Source organism: Dunckerocampus dactyliophorus, chromosome 18 (genome assembly GCF_027744805.1).
Source record: "Dunckerocampus dactyliophorus isolate RoL2022-P2 chromosome 18, RoL_Ddac_1.1, whole genome shotgun sequence".
Classification (NCBI taxonomy): Eukaryota; Metazoa; Chordata; class Actinopteri; order Syngnathiformes; family Syngnathidae; genus Dunckerocampus; species Dunckerocampus dactyliophorus.
In genome coordinates, this window is record NC_072836.1 from 4763814 (window position 1) to 4782455 (window position 18642).

Genomic DNA, 18642 nt, shown 5'->3' on the forward strand with positions numbered 1-18642 from the left:
GTATTGGATAGATACCAAAAGCTGCCGTATCGCCCAAACATGCAAGAAAACATGCAAGGTTAAGTACTAACTCAACATTGTATCTCAATACCTAGGGTTGTATACTGTTCAGATTCACTTACCTCCCAAGAATTGCATCTTTGCTGTAGAAAGAAGGGGAGACTGCACTTACAACATAACTCCAGAATCACAGCACCCTCTGGTGTGCAAATGGTTGCATCGCACCATGCAATAGCCCTTAAACTGCAAAAAAAGCGACAAAAACCTTTGAGCTTTGGAAATGGGATAAAAATTAAGATGTATAGTTGCTTTCTGTCATCAGCTAAATCAGCTTAATTGGTATCAGCTGCACTGCCCCCGTCGTGACATCATTGCAGGAGACAACTGCAGCCAATTAAGCAATTAATAACCTTCTGGAAAGCTATAACAAAGGCTGGAAAATATGGCGCTGGTTTCATATTTGAGAGAAAAGTGTTGAGATAAACGCTGTGGGGTAAAAAAGGATGAACGGTGTGCGCGGTGGAAAAGCTGCAGGTGTTCCGCAGCTCAAGTGCTCCCACGCTGGTTGCGGAGCGACTTTCTCTAAGCAAATCAGGCTGCAGGAGCACGAAGCTGCTCACGCAGGAAAGGTGGGCAAATCATTTTTTTTTTTTTTTTGCACAAAGTTGATATTCTTTTTCCTTGACTAATGAATACAGCATGCATGGCGGTGCACAGTTAGCGGCTGCGACGGTAGATTCACCCGGAAATCACGCCTTAGCCGCCACATGCTTCAGCACGATGGAGCCAAGCAATTCAGGTAAGTCAAATTTTGTTTTAGTATCGCAAATAAGATCCAGCTTGCAAACTGTAATCAAATATTACGACAAAGACGAGAAATACTATGAAGAGACTGGCGAACTAAGCTTGACTAAACACCTCCAGGTAACTAGCATAGTTAACCTTTTTGAGACTTACAGTATATAAATTACCATACTAATATATTAACATGTTTAAACCCGCATATTTGTACAAGGTTAACTTAAACTAGACTAAGTTAAGTGAATGCTATTAAGCCATCTTGCTAACAGGCGCGAAGGGGCCAAATACGCCATAGCACGTGAGCTGTTGCGGTGCATTCTGGGAGTTGTCGTTTCTATCCGTTAAAACTTAAACCCATCACATTAAAATGCATTGCATTTAAACAGAAAACACTTGTAGAGCCTTCAATTTCATACATTTACCAAGGCAAGGTAACGTGTACAATAATTTGTAACTAATTCATTCCAAAAAATAAAAATATAAACAAAAAACGCTGCCATCTGTTTCCCACAATGCGGAATCGCCACTTTTTTTTTTTACTACAGTAGTTCGGTGTGAGTGGCCATTTGGAGCCTGCATCTTGATTTTATTTATTTTTTAATGGCGTGTTTAATGCAGTTGGCCATCTGTTTGGAGTTTGCATGTTCTCCCCGTGCGTGCGAGGGTTTTCTCCGGGTACTCCGCTTTCCTCCCATTCCAAAAACATGCATGTTGGGTCCATAGGTATGAGTGTGAATGGTGGTTTGTCTATATGCGTCCAGCGATTGGCTGGCGACCAGTCCAGGGTGTACCCCGCCTCGGGCCCAAAGTCAGCCGGCATAGGCTCCAGCATACCCCCGCGACCCTAATTAGGATAAGCGGTATAGAAGATGGATGGATGTTGAGGTAAAATTAAAATTAGGGATCACACTGGAAAGGAAATATGACTCCAGTGGGGAAAAATGTATACAATAGCTATATCAAGCAATATTTATTTTAGTTTTTGATTGCAACACAGAGCCGGAATGTTCATCTGTAGTTTTGTACAGGAGATGCGAAAATGTCCAAATTGTATCTCTAAACTACATTGATTGGTTTTAGTGTTATTGGGTAACAGTAGCTCAGGTATTTTTTTTCTTGCAGGTGTAAGTTTGCAACCTGCACCAAGAGCTTCTTCCATGGTGACAAGCTGAAGAGACACATGTGCTATGCTCACGGCGAAAAAGACAAGTACTTCAAGGTAATCCCCACCAGGTGGCACCAAAACGCCATCATTGCTACGTCGCCACAAAGCCTGCCTTGCATGTGGGTGATCTTTTTTTCCCCTCCAGTGCACTCAGGATGGCTGCTCCTTGACCTTCAAGAAGAGATGCCTCTTCAAACTGCACCAGCAGGAGCACGGCGTGGCTGCCAAGTTCAAGTGTGTTTGATCTAAAAGGACACTCGCTCAGTCAAACTATTTATGATGTACATGTAGTTATGCCAAATTAAATACAGCGTGAGTGACTCACTGTAGTGGGAAGCTTTCTCGCACCAGAGGAGCACATTGGGGTTCATGAATTATTACCTGCGCAGGTGTTCAAAGGAGGACTGCGGCGCTGTGTTTGACTCCCACGTGGCCCGCAAAGCCCACGAGAAAAAGCACGCAGGTTGGTCTGGGGGAAGTGTAGCGTCACACCTGTGCCTAGCGTCAGATGTTTAATGTCCTCACAGGTTACCGCTGCCTGAATGCAAACTGCCAAGTGGTTGAGTCCACGTGGGTCAAGCTTCAGAAGCACATGGTCCAACATCAAGGTACTGCTCATCTACGTCATACAACAACGAAGCAGTACATGTTTATACTGTAACATGCAATCAATATCTGTAGCCACTTTTACCTGCCACGTCTGCAAGAAAGTCTTCAAGAGCGCCAACACGCTGCGGCGCCACAAGCGGGTCCACGCGTCCCACAAGCCGGTGCTGGTTTGTCCACGCGAGAGCTGCCAGGCCTACTTCTCCACTACCTTTAACCTGCAGCATCACATCCGCAAGGTGCACCTGGGACTCCTCAAGTACAAGTGCTCCTTCCCCGACTGCCCTCGCATCTTCGCTATGCGGGTAAAGAATCACCCCTTTGTATTCATCCATTCATTCATGGTTTATGGGACTAAATTGTCAGATGGAGCAATTACTGCTTCACAGACTTGATAGTCACTCTATTTCTGCATAGAAGCGTACATATGTTAATATACTTCAAAATAAGGGCACATGCCATTTGTTACACTAGTGTCCCTTCAATTTCAGCATTTCTTTCAAGGTCTGAGTAAGTAAAATTTGTTAAATGTTAATTTCTTGAAAAATCTAAGTGCAATATGACGCATGGGTTCACCTGTTAAAAGATGTTCCTTCAAGGACCAGAAAAGCTGATTTTGAAATAACCTCAATGAAAATGTAGTTATTTGGAAAGAAACTACTGCATGTTCATTTTAATTTGCTGCAATTTGTCCAAATGGTTTTGTTCACTTTTAAATCCTAACATTTAAAACTTAAACATTTTCAAAAATTAAATGTTAAAATGTATACAGTATAAAGGCATACCTTATTTTAAGTGATTATAGTCATTTAAATCTGTTAATTTATAGCTGTTAAATGCGAGTAACGCAGCCTGGAGGATTTACCTTGATTGAACTGTTTTTAGTGTTTGTATTGCATTGTTAAATTGCACTCTGGCATAAAAGGACAAATTGAAGAGTGAGTAGGAGGTTGACGTTTTGGACTTTCTCCCCCAGGAGAGTATGAGCAGACATCTGCTTCGTCACGACCTCAGTGCCATCAGACAGAAGGTAACGGACTGCTGTTAATAAACTATATCCTGGAATGTTCCGTCCTGAAAATTCTACCTTTCGGCCTTCAGACGCATCCCCGTCCCAGGAAGTCGTGGCAGAAGCGCCTGGACGGCCACCACCTCCCCCTGGTGGAGGACAACCTCAACCGGCTCTTTGCATTGCGCATGCACATTTCCCGCCGTGCAAAAGTGGAGGTCAACCTGTCGGGTCTCTTCAACGAGCGCAAGATCCCGCATTACGTGGACCCCGAGGTCAACCTGCGCGACCTCTTCAGCATTAAAAAGTCACTGCCGCCTGTCAGTGAAGTGGCGCCACTCAAGGGTTGAGTTAAACAAGACTTTGTGTAGAAAAAAAATTGGGTCTCTTTGGTTGAATTTTCCTAATGTAGCTGCCATACATTAACCTTTTTTAATTTAATGATTAGCTTTCAATCATTCAGTGTTAAATTCTTGAAGCATCTTATTTTGAAAGGACTTGTTGACCCAATAAAATGAGTTGCCTTTTGCCCACAGTGCCACTTGAGTGCTCTTTCCCCAATTTGTTTCCTATTGAGCGCTTTGCTTCCCAAAAGTCACTTGTGTGCTTTGAGAGCAGCACACGTAGCGCCTGCTCATTAAATATGAACAAAGACGAGCACATGACTAAGTGCTGAGTCACGCTGCACTGTGGAGGCGGGCGACGGTCTTACAAAGTAGAATCTGTCAAAATCTGAGCTGTAGGAACTTTTTTTTTAATGCACTTGGAGCAAGAAAAACATGACGGATAATTTAAAAACAAATTTTTCAGTAAGGTTGATTTAAAGTATGCAAAAATGTTTAATATACAGTAATTGTCTGTGCAAATGTTTGTTTACAAAGCCTTTTGTGTATTTTGGCCAGATTTTCCATAACGTTTTTTGTACTTATCACACAGCCCTGTAATTACAGCTGTTTATTTCCCTTATTTCCGCAGAGACTGGGGTGTTATTGCAAGCCGGCCATCTGGAGCTATTTTTTACCTTTTTTTTTTGCTGACCCTTGTTAGTATCTCCATGGCAATGGTAATACAGTATCAACTTGTTTGTCATCCCAGGATGCATTGGTTTTCACCCTTCAATTGGTAAACATCTATTGCCCCATCCTTACAATGATGGGCATTTTACAAACACAAAAAGCTGCCTGGTCATCAGGGTTGGGAGTAAGCGTGGTAAAAACCCACCGGTAATGCCGCATTTTGATGACCAAATACCAAGACTCATGGCCCAGCAATCTATCCATCCATTTTCTATGCTGCTTATCCTCATTAGGGTCACGGGGGTATGCTGGAGCCAATCCCAGCTGACTTTGGGCAGGAGGCAGGGTACAACCCGGACCAGTCACCAGCCAATCACGCTCCCATTCATACCTATGGACAATTTAGAGTCGACAATTGACCCAACATGCATGTTTTTGGAATGGGAGGAAAGGGGGGTACCCAGAGAAAACCCACGCACGCACGGGGGGAACATGCACACTCCACACACAGATGCCCAAGCGGAGATTCGAACCGGATCTCCTGTGTGGCGCCCTGTCCCAGCAATGAGAAAGTGAAATAAGTTTAGTTTTTAAGTTTACCTTATAATTTCAATACATTTAAAGTATGCCTTGTTTTGTATGGATAAGTTTATTATAAAATACTGTCTATGACCAAAAACACTAATTCCAAAGGAATGTCCAAAAAATTACTCCTAAAACAGAACATAGGAACCTGAGGTCAAATAAGTTTTGGAATGTATCCAGTATTTTTAGGAAAAATGTGCCCTCTAAAACTGCAAGGACTTGGGGAATTTTTTACCCCCTCAAAAAATTTGTATGAGACCTCAACTTGGCAAGCAACACAGGATGAAATCAGTCCATATGTTTTGCTTTTTGTATTTTTGTATCAACTGAAAAAGCTGCACATGCGGCCGCCTGTCGGGGAACACATCACATGCAGTGGAGCGCAATAGTGCCGCTCAATTTAATGGTCAGATGAAACAATAAAACCCAGGACATTTTCAATTTCTAAAAAAAAAAACAGGACATTTGGTCACCCTAGCATTACCGACAGTGAAATATGGTGCAAAAAGTCTGACGCTCTTAACGTGTTTCTGACCTTAACACGCCAACAGCAGTGCTCAGCTCCAACATTTCTAACTCTTGGTCATTTCCACACCAAAACAACTGCTCGTTTTTCACCAATCACACATGAGATGCATTCATGGACAACGAAACTCCAAACACAAAACACAAGCATGATGCTCTGATATAGGAAGCTGTCGATTGAATGCCAGATATTTGAAGGGTTTTCAAAATAAAGCAATACTTTCCCTGGTAACTAATCAAATTTATGAAGGAGTAATTCTGTTAGTTTGTTTACTGTTTTGGAAAAGTAATAATTACATTTTTTTAAGTAAAAAGTGTTCCACACCTTTGATGTCATTGTCAATAGAGAATAACAGGGAAAGTGGGGAGAACTTCATTCAAGCATTAAGCATGTTTGGTGAGAAAAAACACCCTGAGGACATAGTATCAAAGTCAGTACAAGCAATTTTTCACTGGGGGGGCCAAGGTGAGACCATTGCTCACATAGCGGTGGCAATAAATTGATATCTGCAATGTCTAGATGGCCAGTGGGGTGGCCGGAGAGTGACCACTCGGTAGCTCGGCCACTGCTTTTGGACCGTCTATTAGACCAATTAATAGCTGAGCAGTGTGCCGAGGACATGTTTTCAGTGCACAGTTTCTGTATTCTGCTCCCCATCAGGCCGGACAAACCCGCGCAGGGCATAATACGGAAGTGGATGCTAAGCAGCACTCCTGTTTTAACTTTAGACTCCTTGGTTTACATGCCCGCTCATGCTGCTACAGAGAGCTTCCGTTATAAATGTGCCGAATCACGCTGCAGAATTGAAGTCAAAGTCAACATAGTGAAAAAACGGAACCGACCAAAGTAGTCATGGAAAACTTACCTGCCTCCCTTGTTAATTAATTACTAATTTTATTAGTAATTACCATTTTTTTGGCCCCCTTGACAGTCAAGGGACCTTGGAATTGTCCTGACTTTTCCCCTTTATACGGCAACCCTGGCCAATAGCACATAAAACCCTGATCAGAGCATCCCTACAACGTAATAGTACTTTTACTTGAGTACAATATTTCAGTACTCTTTCCACATCTGGTCATGTCACAGCCTTTTGTTCTCAAATCCACAGCCTTTTCATATTTCACTAAGCCATGTACTGTAGTAGGCCCTCCTGCTTCAAGTGCTGCAGACACCAACGCTGCGACGACATTAGTTTGAGTAAACGGAATAAATTGTCAGCCATACTGTGTGGACAGCACACCGCTATAGCTCATAATAATATTACCGTTAGTGTCATAAATAGATTTTTCTGTGTACTGTTCTCTCATCCCCATTCGTTCCTCCATTGTAGTGATTTCAATATGAGTTTAATAGACTTATATTTGTTGAATGCTCAATGAGCATAAGCAATGAGTCATATCTGAATCGTTTGTTTGTAAATACTAGCATTTTCAGGAGTTTAGGTCACACTTTTTGTCATAGTTTGGGCCTGCGAAATATATGCTGTATATAATGAAACATGTGCTGCCTTTAAGTTCAATTGGGGTGGTGGTTGGTTTTTTTGTCGACACCTAATTTGGCTGCACTAATTCATTGAGTTGAGCTTGTGATGCAGTTAGGCACACTAATTGAAGGATATACAGCATACCAGACGCTTTTGTTACAAAATATTTTCTAATATGCTTTTGCCTTGGAGACTATGTGTCTGGAAGTAATGTGCAACTATAATTATATGATACTTGTGTGGATTTACGGCATTGTTTAATTAGAACACTAATTATGTCTGGCTTGGAGAATGTAGCGGCTGTGTCAGCCACTGGCTAACTAAATACACACGTATGATTTTCAGTTTATTTGAATTCATTTGCGAATAAAAAAATGAAGCATTGGGGTTAAAATACGGCTGTTTGATACGTTTCTGCACACGTTTCTACACACCGGAATGACGGTGTCTTCTTGTGTCTTCTTGTGTCTTCTTGTGTATTCTTGTGTCTTCTTGTGTTTAATGTTAGGAGCCACCCCACTCCTAAAAATGATATGACGACAGCGCCATCATAATAGTAGTAAATGTAACTTATGTCTTTTTCCCTCTTCGTGACGCATTTTTTTAATGACTTAAGCAGGAAAGATTCCTATTCAAGAAAATCTTTATTTTATTGTGTTAATGTTGTTAGTTTTCAAATGAGACCTTGACGTCGACAAGCCTCCCGCCACCCGCCACCCCCCACCCCCACAGACCCAATATCACAAATGCATTGCAGTCTGGTGGGAAGCACTGGTCTTCATTTGAATAAAAAGGAGATCAAAGCAGATAAACTGTAAAATCCACCAGGAAGATCTGACTGCTGATTTTTTATTTTTTTTTACATCAAACTCCAAGTTGACATCGGAGTTGAAATCCACTCTGGCTGATTGTGTCTCCTTACATCTCTCACCACCACCACTACCATCATCATCATCATCTCGCCTGTGTCCCTCACAAAGGCCGCTTAAAAGCATTGATCACACACACACACCGACTCGACAGCCCTTCACTGAAAAACGATATCGTTTTGTTGCTATGGCGACACCCTAACTCCTAAAAGCTCCCTCGCTTTTTGTTGTCTCCGCCGATGGAAGGCTTTTTTCCCCCCTTCTTTCTTTCTTTGCGTGTGATTGCAGGTGTGGTGGAAGAAAAGAGACAATGTGATTAGATGTTCCTTGCTGGCTGACCGCTAGGAAGGGAATTGTTTTGGATCGCTATCCCCTCCGATGCCCACGAGAGCGATGGCGCTGTCACGGAGGACGAACGCCGGGCTAAAAACGGCGAGGTGAAGATCCATGTTTGGAAAAGGTCACGCCAATTACCCACATAGAGGATGACCTTTGGTGCTGAGCTGGGTTTTTTGTTGTTTTATGCAACTCTGAATAAAAAAAATATTGGAAAGAGAAGAGAAAACAGTCTGCACAGATCTCAATAATGCCCCCTTTTTAAATTCTAATAGTTTTTTGTGCCATTGAAAGTCCAATTTTGTGCTGCTTTTTGTTAAAATGAGGGTAAATCCCTGCAACCTAATGATTAAAATGTGCAATTTATTCCAAAATTCACAGTTTACTTTACTTGCAGCTTTCATTGGTGTTGTTTTCCCCCGCATTCCAGTGCAAAAGCACTCCAAAAAAGGATGACTAAACAAGAACATTTTAATTACCTTCACACTGTTTTGAATCATCACCTTTCTGTAAAAGTGGATGCTTTTTGGCATTAAACCAGCATAAAAATGACAGTATTTATCTTTTCTATGACTAACACCTCAAGTGCTCTTATGCATCTATCAATGTACGCAGCATGGACAAGACATTAGCTACATCAAATACAAGAGCTCTATCAAAAATGTGGCTTCTACAAAGATAATGTATTAATGTATATATATAATTGTTTTTCATTGAACAAATGTTGCTTCATGAAAAATCCACCAGCAGTAAAGCGAGTGAAGTAGGTTAAGCATAAAGCCGTCACAGCCTGAATTAGACCATGTCCTCCAGAATAGATGACCCAAAACATCCTCACTCGCGTCACTGAATGCAGCGCTGCACATTTTCAAACTGGCTCAGCCTCCATTTTTTCTTGCCTCACTGCATCACAGTGACGCTTTTAAAAGGAACTTACAGTCCAGCCTGAAAGGAGCATGAGGCGAGGCAGTGTCCCAGCTGATGCAGTCGATGGCAAAGGGGTGAAAAAAAGCTTGTTATTTTATCATTTTCCCCCAGTTTGTAATTAGGCAGTGATTCAACTGTGAACCCGTGAAAAAATGTATACCTTTGGTAGTATTTTTTGTTCCTGCCAGCTCTCCCTCTCCGTTCTCTACTGCGTTGGGCAGCGGAACGCTGAACAATTTGCAGAGGAAACAGCAAACTGATCATGATTAGAGTTTTTGCTGAAAAAAATAGACCATTTCTGTTTTGCCGTTTCCGTTGGCAACATTTTGCAAGTGTTTCGATGGGAATGACAACACAATGTCCACTTTGAGACCCATTTTCAAATGTCAGCATCCTGGGGCTCCAGAAAAACCACCTGTCATAGAAACAAACAGACTTCCATGAATGTACACGTCCTCAAATACGCTATGCAACTTGGTCACTCAGTCACTCATCTTAAAAGAGTTACAGGGATTATATATGCTAATATGTTCGGGGTTTTCTTTTTTTGGTAAGGATAAAGGGGCTGCATCCTAGTGGTAAATAGCGTTAATATGTTTCTTATTATTAAACATGAATTGGTGACATAAGCAAACAGTAACTAGTCACAAATACAAGGAAGAACATAAAGCTCGATACGAACTGGTCGGCATTAATGCGTCAGAGTCACAGAATGACTGTTCATGGCTGCATAATGCAATATAAAAGATGATAAAATAGCAATGAACCAAAAGTGTACCTTGCACCTTATTGGCCCACAGCGCTGACAATCCAATTATAAAAGCAATTTCAACAGTCCTACGTTCTATATTATATTATATACATAAAGTGCAGCTTGACCTAACAACACCTCTGTATTCGGCACCTCTGACCTTGCCGTGATTGTACGCATCAGTGAAATGCTCACTCCAGACGTGCTGTCAGGCTGACACTAACACAAAGAGAGCAAGAGAAAGCATATCTTTCTTTAAATTTGCCTTCAGAGATTCATCTGTCTGACGGAAGTGAGCACGCAGGAGGTCCTTGTTCCTAGGAAACAGTAGCAGATGCAGCTGAGGCTGGGAGGCTGAGCACCCCCCCGCTCCCCAACCCCCATGATCATTTCTACAAAGTCTATTTTGTGCTATAGAAGGCTTTTGTATTTTTTAAAAGTTCATTTTAACCTCACTGAAGGCACACAACATCTGCATTCACACCAAAGTACCTTAAAAAAGATCCCTGGCCAAGTTTAAGTTCACTCCACAGCAACAGGTGGCGCTATAGCATCATTCGGACAAACCATTTCAGCCAATCAGAAACTAGAAGGGGAAAACTACTAGTTGCTTTTATGAAGGGATCAATGATGTTGCAAATAAAAATCTTGGAAAGTGCATGTTTTTCTGCATATTTTTTCTGTATAAACAGCACCCACACAGAATGGGGGGACATAGAGTAGTTGACCTGGCAATGTTCCACCTTCAGAGGTAGCATCAAAGAAAATGTCACAAAGGCAGGACCTGGGATTTTTTTTTTCTATTTTGCACCACATGAAATTACAGGATCGCAATTTTCCACCTTTGGTGGTAGTCAAGGTGCCTGTGGTGTCAAGGTGCCTGTGTATAATGGAATGCTGGGACAAAATAGCGGGATGGGGTTGACGTGCAAATTTTCCATTTTTGTGAAAACACACAGTTAAAATATTCTTCACCATGCTGGGTCAAAAAAAGCAACGCAAAGCATTATCTGCCTTCAGGGGTAGTAGCAGAGCAGGAACACATACAGGACAAGGCAGCAGCTGTGTGCAGAGAAATGCCAAAAAGCCGGGCCAGGATTTTTTTCTGTTGCTGTTCTGTATGAACGACACCGATATGAAACACAGGGATGCAATTTTCCACCTTCAGCTCTAGTAACAGAGGCGGGATGGAGTCTGTGTCAAAGGTCATGCTGGGACAGAATGGGTGGATGGATACTGCCACCTTCAGAGGCAGTATCAGAGCCGTAACAGAGGCGGGACAGTGCCTGTGTGTAGGGGAATGCCAGAAGGGCGGAAACAAAATTTTGAGTGTTGCTGCTCTGTATGAAATGGATGGGCAGAGTCAACATGGCATTTTTTCCACCTTCATGCGGCGGTAACATAGGCGGGACGGTGCCTGATGCTGTCTGATGAATTATTTGATTGCAAGATGCAAGTGGTGATGGGATCAGAGGCTGTGTAAAGAAGAATATTGCAATCTGACTGCAGGATTCGGTGTCCCAGTCTGCGGCAACATCCTGCCTCTGATGGGTTCTGTGTAAAAGGCACAGGTGAACAAATGCCAGACCTCCCGTTGACTATTTTGCGGGAACGCCGTGTGAAAAACCCTTTTGTTTTTTGTCAAACGTCAGAATGCAAAAAAAGATGCTTTATTTTCCCGTCCTTTGTCCTGTCTAGCCCACTGTCTCGACCCGTCATCTTTCTGGGTCGCCCATCATGCCGCTATTGTCTCTCCATCAGCAGCTGTCGGTTTGTCATCTGTCCTCCATCATTAAAATCACGTCTACGTCGTACATCAAAGCTCCCTGGCCATGGCGTCTCCTAAAAATTCATAGCCTCTTCAGGGCTCGGGTCAAAATGCTCATTGGCATATTTCCCGTTGCCTCCTTCTCCTTTGTCTCTGCCTCTTTGCAATTTGTTTGGGTGAAATAACGTTGGTATGAATCCATAAGTAGGGCGTATTACTTGAAGTGTGACTATTAATATCGATGTGCAACAAATGGCTTTGTGTTCTTCGTTACACAGTGACTCAAGTGCATTAAAAACATGGAAGGAGCAATAAAAGAATAAAATATTAGGCAAAGGCATATTATTCTTCCGCTGTGATGAATGGACCTTTGCTCAGTCAACTCACGAACACCTTCGTCCTCAATCACACGCATTTTGCACTTCCTTGTCGGTGACGTAGCAAGCAGGACACGGCGTCCTCAATTTAATCGTCTCCGCCGCCTCATCCATCAAACCCTGCGGCTGATAAAAGCGTCACCATCCGGCTGGCGTCACGTAATTAAACAAAACAACTTATTTTCCTCTCCTTGTTTGTTTGTTATTTAGGAGTTGTTGTTTGAGTCTGCTGAGTAATGTTTTTCCACAACACGAGAGGCGGGAAGATTTATAAAATGAAGCCTCAAGGAAGCCTGCCAGGATATACGCTCCCTCGGGCGCTAATCTGCCATTTTGATTCCATAGAGAGCAATGAGACGGAAATATCCCGTAAGCAAAAAGCACAGACTTGATTGAAAGTGTCTGGAAACAGGAAGGCATTTAAAAGCAGCACAGAAGGTGACAAATAGAGCAGTAAACTACACATGGTGCATTCAAGGAAAACTGGAAAGCACAAGAAAGTGTTCCGGGAAACAAAAAAACATGGCCGACACCCAAGCCAAGCTCGCATTTGTTTTGCTTTGTGGACAAATAATGTCAAATATAATCTTAGCAGCTTTGATCTTTTTCAACAACTTCATACGTATGGGGGGTGTTTTGTATGTGGAAAATAAATACAAGAAACATAAATAATGAATGTAATTAGAAGGTTAATTAAAATAATAATAAATAACTGAATAATATATTCAATAGTCCACTCATTAAAATATAAATATGCTAAATAATAATCATATTAAAAGTATTAATTATTTCATGAACAATATATATTTTTATTATATATGTGTTATTATATTATATGCATAGATTTTATTATAATAATATTATTATTATTATTTTATTATATATTTTATGACATTTTTCATTATTTAAAAGGTGTTTATATTTGTTTCATTAAATTTCTAATGATTTAACTAATTAATGTTATTTTTATTTTTTAATGGCATTTTTGTATTATCTAATGTTATTTTCATTTTTTTAATGGAATTTTAAATGATTTAATGGTATTTTTATTTATTTAATGGTACTTTTACTTATTTGATGGTATTTTTTATAAATGTAATGGCATTTTAAAGTTATTTTATGATAGTTTTAATTACATAACAATATTTTTAATAATTTATATTTTTATTTATGTAATGGCATTTTAAAATTATTTTGTGATAGTTTTAAATATTTAGTGGAATTTTTAATTATTTAAGTCTTTTTTAATGGTATTTTTTAAATTACTGTTGGTATTTTCATTTATTTAATGGCATTTCAAATTATTTAATGATAATTTTAATTATGTAATTATGTAATTTTTATTTGTTAATGACCTTTATTAAAAATTATTTTATGATGTTTTGTTTTTATTAAATATATTATCTCTGATTTCAGGACACTGAAGCGCATTGAAAAGTACCTTGTGAACTGCATCGGCGTTCACGCGTCGTGTCTGTCTTTGCCAACGAGTGGCCTGGTATGCACATTATCGTGATTTTAGTTGTTTTTGCAGGTCTGTGTGACAACGTTTCAACGAAAACAAATCCAGTTTTCACAATGTTTTGTCGTGTGAATGTACCTAAGAAGTTAGAGAGGCTGTGTAAGAAAAAACATAAGCAAAAATGTTAACAATTACAAAGAAAATGTTAAAAATGACAACGTTAAATTCCTGAAACGGCTCCAAAAAAGATTCATCCTTAACAGTTTTGTAAAAATCAGTGTTGCAGTTTTTGGATCATCCTGCTAACTAATCATTTTAATGTTTTTTTTTTTTTTTTATGAACATTTGCACGAGCTTGTTGTCATGAAAGTGTAGCATGACTTGTAGCATGAGGCTGCTATGAGGCTGCTCTGTGGACCTCCATCAACGCTCTGGTGTGTGGAACATCCCGTCTCATTCCAGCTCCTCCAAAATGTCATTTTTCTCTGCCTTCTTTGTGTCCTTCTTCACAGCCCCTTGACAGACACAGTAAAGCCTTCGCTGATCCGTCTGCACGCGCTCACTTCCTGTTTCCTGGCCGCCTCCTCGTCTTGCATCATTGCAGCTTAGAGTTACAGCAAGCTAACATGCTTCAGGCTTCAATGAAGACCACAATGCAATGAGGAAGACAGGAAAAGAAATGCCAGAACGTGGACTTGGAAGGACCAGGAATGACGTCAAACTAGCCTGCGAGTTCACTTCCAAACCCCCCCCCCCCCCCCATAGGTCCTAAAATACAGCACAGTAATAAAGGATCTTTAACCAGCACTGCTGCAGTCGGTGCTTAAAAACAACAGGCCCGCTCCTGTCAAATAGAGGATCTCCGACTTGTGTCTGCAGTGGATCCTTAAAAAAAGCAGTGTTGTTGCAGTAGGCTCTTAAAAACAACACAGAGCTCCTGTAAAATAGAGGATCTTTGAGCAGTGTTTTTTTTTTTTTTAACCACAGGTCCTTAAAAACAGCAGAGCTCTCTTGCAACGCAGAGGATCTTTGACTAGCGTTGTTTTTGCGGAAGGTCCCGAGAAACAGTAGCGCACTCCTGTCACATCTTTGAGTAGGTTTTTAATAGCAGCAGAGTGCTGCTGTTATATAGAGGATCTTTGACCAACATTTTTGGAGGAGGCGATACTGCTGTCAGAGGGTCTTTGATAAGAGTTGTTGGGGTTGGTTTTTAAAAACAGCAAAGCGCCGCTGTCATATAGAGGACCTTTGACCGGCGTAGTTGGAGTAGGTTTTTAAAAACAGCAGAGTCGTCCAATGACGTGGAGGTGAAAATGCCGTAAGGTGAACTTGTATGTGAAGGACATGGTCATCATACGCAGCCTGCAGTGTTTTACCTGCGCTGCTGCTGCCGTAAAAAAAAGAAAGTCATATTTCCCACCGTTGTTGTTAGCGTGACCTTTATGAAGTTGTCCCCCCTCCCCCGGGCAGCGTCAACACTGACCTCTCTCTGCACCCATCCGGGTCGACACAGCAGTCACGTCCCATCAGGAGAGACAGAGTAAATCAGAAGAGCACAAGCACATCTAATCAAATGTTGGCATGCATGCCGTGTTTTTAGTGGGCGCAATCATAAAAGCGAGTTTTTAGATGCAAAAAATAACAGCGCGTAAAAGAAATGGCGGCTCAGGTAATCACAGCTTTCACGCACTGTGACATGTCAGTGATCGGCGCCGATAGAAAAACCTTTCATTAGCCTTTCAAGCTCACCCACGCAGGAAGCCGAAGCGGCGCCCTCGTTTGTCTTCTGCCGTCAAGCCGCCGTGCATGAAAATAAACGACACAAACAGAAAGCAATTTATAAAAAGAATGCAAGATCGTACTACTTGATAGTATTTGAAAATAAAACATGCCTAAATATAACAAGACATATAAAACAGAGTAGAAAGTGCACTTTAGAAATGGGGCTCATTTCATTAACAACTTTTGAGAAACATTGCCTTCCAGTTGACAAAAAACATGGCGACACACAAAAATAATCTTTGTAGCAGCCTTGATTGTTGAAAAAAAGAAATTCTTAAAATAAATAAAATTAAAAATTAAATATAAAGAATTTCATTAGATATATAAAATACTACTACTATTAATAATAATACATGTAGAATCATTTAATAAAATGTTAAAATGTTAAAAATGTTAAATGTTTATCCTAAATATTGATATTTATACTATTTATAGATTATTAATTTAGTGACCATTTAAAAAAAATGATTAAAGGCATTGATGTTTAATTAATGGCATTTTTATTTGTATTTTTTTATTTTAAATGAAAATTTAAAAAAAGGAATGAGCAGTAAGCTTGCTCGCACAGTAAGCTTGCTAGCTCTTATTTTTGCAGGAAGTGGACACCGTCTTTTTTATGTGTTCTTAACTGGAAAAAACTCAAACAATATTTGTGTTTTGGTTAAAAAGAAAAAAAAAATCAACATAAATACCGTATAACAGGTAGCTAGCTAGCGACAAGCCACCGAGATAGTAGGCTAATGCTAACACTTTCTAGAAACTTCCTGAACAATTTTGACTCTTTCTTTTTTTTTTGAAAGAAAATGACAAATTGCTACGTTTGACTTCATACTTGAAGCACTTGCGCTATTTAGGAGTGTTCATTTGATTATTTTGTGATTTATCAACACTATTTGGAGGTGGACAAACAGCAAAGAGGGTCTGTGAGTCAGTGTTTGTCCTCCATTTGTTTTTTTTAACAAGCTACTTAATGAATATGTGACGGTACGTCCTACCACACTCTCCTTTACGCACAAAGAGACAAACAAGCTGGGTTATCTAACCTTCACTTTGCTTCACAGCTGGATGAAGTGTGTGTTGTTGGAGAAGAAGCACGGCTGATTGAAAGACTTTAGTGGTCTTTAGAATACTAATTGACTTTATCTCTACACGCTTCCCCTCCTCTCCTCCTCCTTCTTCTTCTCCTCGTCTTCCATTAGCTGCGCAGTAATGAGGCAAAATACAATTATCATCTGTCCTATTATTGACTCACGATGTCTCACACTCACTCTTTACTGGATGTTGTCCTTTAGGCAGGTTAAGACGTTTTGTCTTCTTTGTCCTTTCCTCGGATGACGTACAAACATTCTCAGTTATTATTGAATATCACACGACTGCCGGCCCGCAGGCTTTAGTTCAAAACCAACATTTTTGCAGCAGATTCCAAAAAAAACCAGCAGAGCCCTCGTGATACAGTAAATAAATGAGCTTGCGACTTTGTTTTGGCAAGTGATTCTTAAAAACAGCAGAGCACTGCTGTCATTGAAGGATCTTTGACGAGCGTTTTGAGATTCCTAAAAACAGCATTGTGAATTTCTAAAAACAGTAGAGCGCTCCTGTTATATAAAAGATCTTTGACGAGTGTTTTTAGATTCCTAAAAACAGCAGAGCACTCCTGCCATGTAGGGGATGTTTGGTTAGCATTTTGTCTGCAGTCCTTAAAAGCAGCAGAAACCTTCCAAAAAAACTGCAGTCAATTTCTAAGCACAGCGTTGGGCTCCTGCCATATGTTTTTGCTCTCGGTGCTTAAAAACAACAGACAACTCCCGTCATCCTGTATAGGGGATGTTTGACCAGCGTAAACATATTGCTTGTGTTTTTATTCAGGGCTTCATGAATACACGTCATTTAGTGTGGGAAAAACACCAAAGAAATAAAACTATATAGAAATAAATAAATAACAGTGGCGGGAGAAAAAGGGGGGGAGGGTACTTTTAATGCTAGAGTACTAGCATTAAAAAAAGAAACCAAATTACACCAGCATGTTTGAAAGTAGACCTGCATGCGTGTTTTAGTTCAAGCGAGAAGAGGCATCAATGATTGCATCAACGTATGCAAATGAGAGCCCTCAGGCACGTTCTGCTGCAGGAGCACACAGCGTGTTGGAGTGCTAAAGTGCTACCAGTCAGGTAGAAATGACAGCTCTTTTAAGAGCGCTATTATCATGCAGGATGGAGTAAAAGCACTGCAACACGTTTGACACTAAGCCCATGTTGTACACGCAGTGTTAACGCACAGTCTTCGCATCGCACTCACCTGTGTCGCTTCTGTTGTGGAATGTTCCTTCTACTGCTTCCACCTTGGAGGATGTCACACCTTCCTGTGCCCAACACCACCACGTCATCAAAAAATACACAAAAAGGGGAAAATATTCTACCTTTTGATCCATTCTATCATACTGACTGGTGTTTCTAATATACTATGTAGCTAAATAATGTAGCTAAAATTAGAAACAATGCAATTTATGCCTCCAAAAATAACCACATCATCTTTCTAAAGGCTGAATGTGTGCTTTGGATCTCATTATATTGTGTTCTATTCTGTCCGGCTCTTTTACCAGGGCGGGTACCCCCGGGTTCTTTTTTCTTTTACTATTTTGACTGTAATCTCGTAAAATTACAGCTGTTATTTCCATTTCCGAAGTTTTTAAACTTTCCAATTATTTCAACTTTCTTGTAAACTTATTACTAGTAATTATGACTTTATTATTCATAATATTTTGACTTTTTCCACAACCCAATTTTCTAAAAATCACAACTTTAGTCGTCGTTTTGTTTCTCATAATATTACAACTTCTACAAAGTCTTTTTTCTTTAATATTTCAACTTTATGCTACCAAAATGAAATAATTTTCCCTCTTATTACATTGTTATTCTGATCAAATTATGACTTTTTAGAATTTTTTTTTGTTAAAATTATGTTTTTAGAATGTGCCGCAGGCCAATAAAAAAACAGTAGCATGACGCCAATGGCCCCCGGCCCGCTCTTTGGACACACCTCCTCCAACCAGAGTAAAGCTGAAGCATTTAGTCCAAATAGGAAACCTAAAGGAACAAAACAGAAGCACACAACCGTAAATAATGACAGAACCAGAGAAAAACAAAACCAAAAGTCCAAGAACACGACACAGTTTGCCACAG

The 18642-nt window shown here is 40.4% G+C and overlaps 1 protein-coding gene across 2 annotated transcripts; it reads left to right on the forward strand.

Annotated features, from left to right (window-relative positions):
• The first annotated feature begins 427 nt into the window (after positions 1 to 427).
• 42sp43 (P43 5S RNA-binding protein) lies at positions 428 to 4407 on the forward strand. 2 transcript variants are annotated; one of them, XM_054759011.1, is made up of 9 exons: positions 428 to 629; positions 699 to 799; positions 1924 to 2020; positions 2112 to 2200; positions 2356 to 2429; positions 2494 to 2574; positions 2648 to 2877; positions 3549 to 3602; positions 3674 to 4407. In XM_054759011.1, the coding sequence occupies exons 1-9, from the start codon at positions 504 to 506 to the stop codon at positions 3929 to 3931; spliced, it is 1110 nt and encodes a 369-aa protein (XP_054614986.1). In that variant the 5' UTR covers positions 428 to 503; the 3' UTR covers positions 3932 to 4407. The 2 variants fall into 2 exon arrangements, with proteins under 2 accessions (XP_054614986.1, XP_054614987.1); XM_054759012.1 differs by having other exon boundaries at positions 522 to 629; positions 718 to 799.
• Positions 4408 to 18642: the final 14235 nt, after the last annotated feature.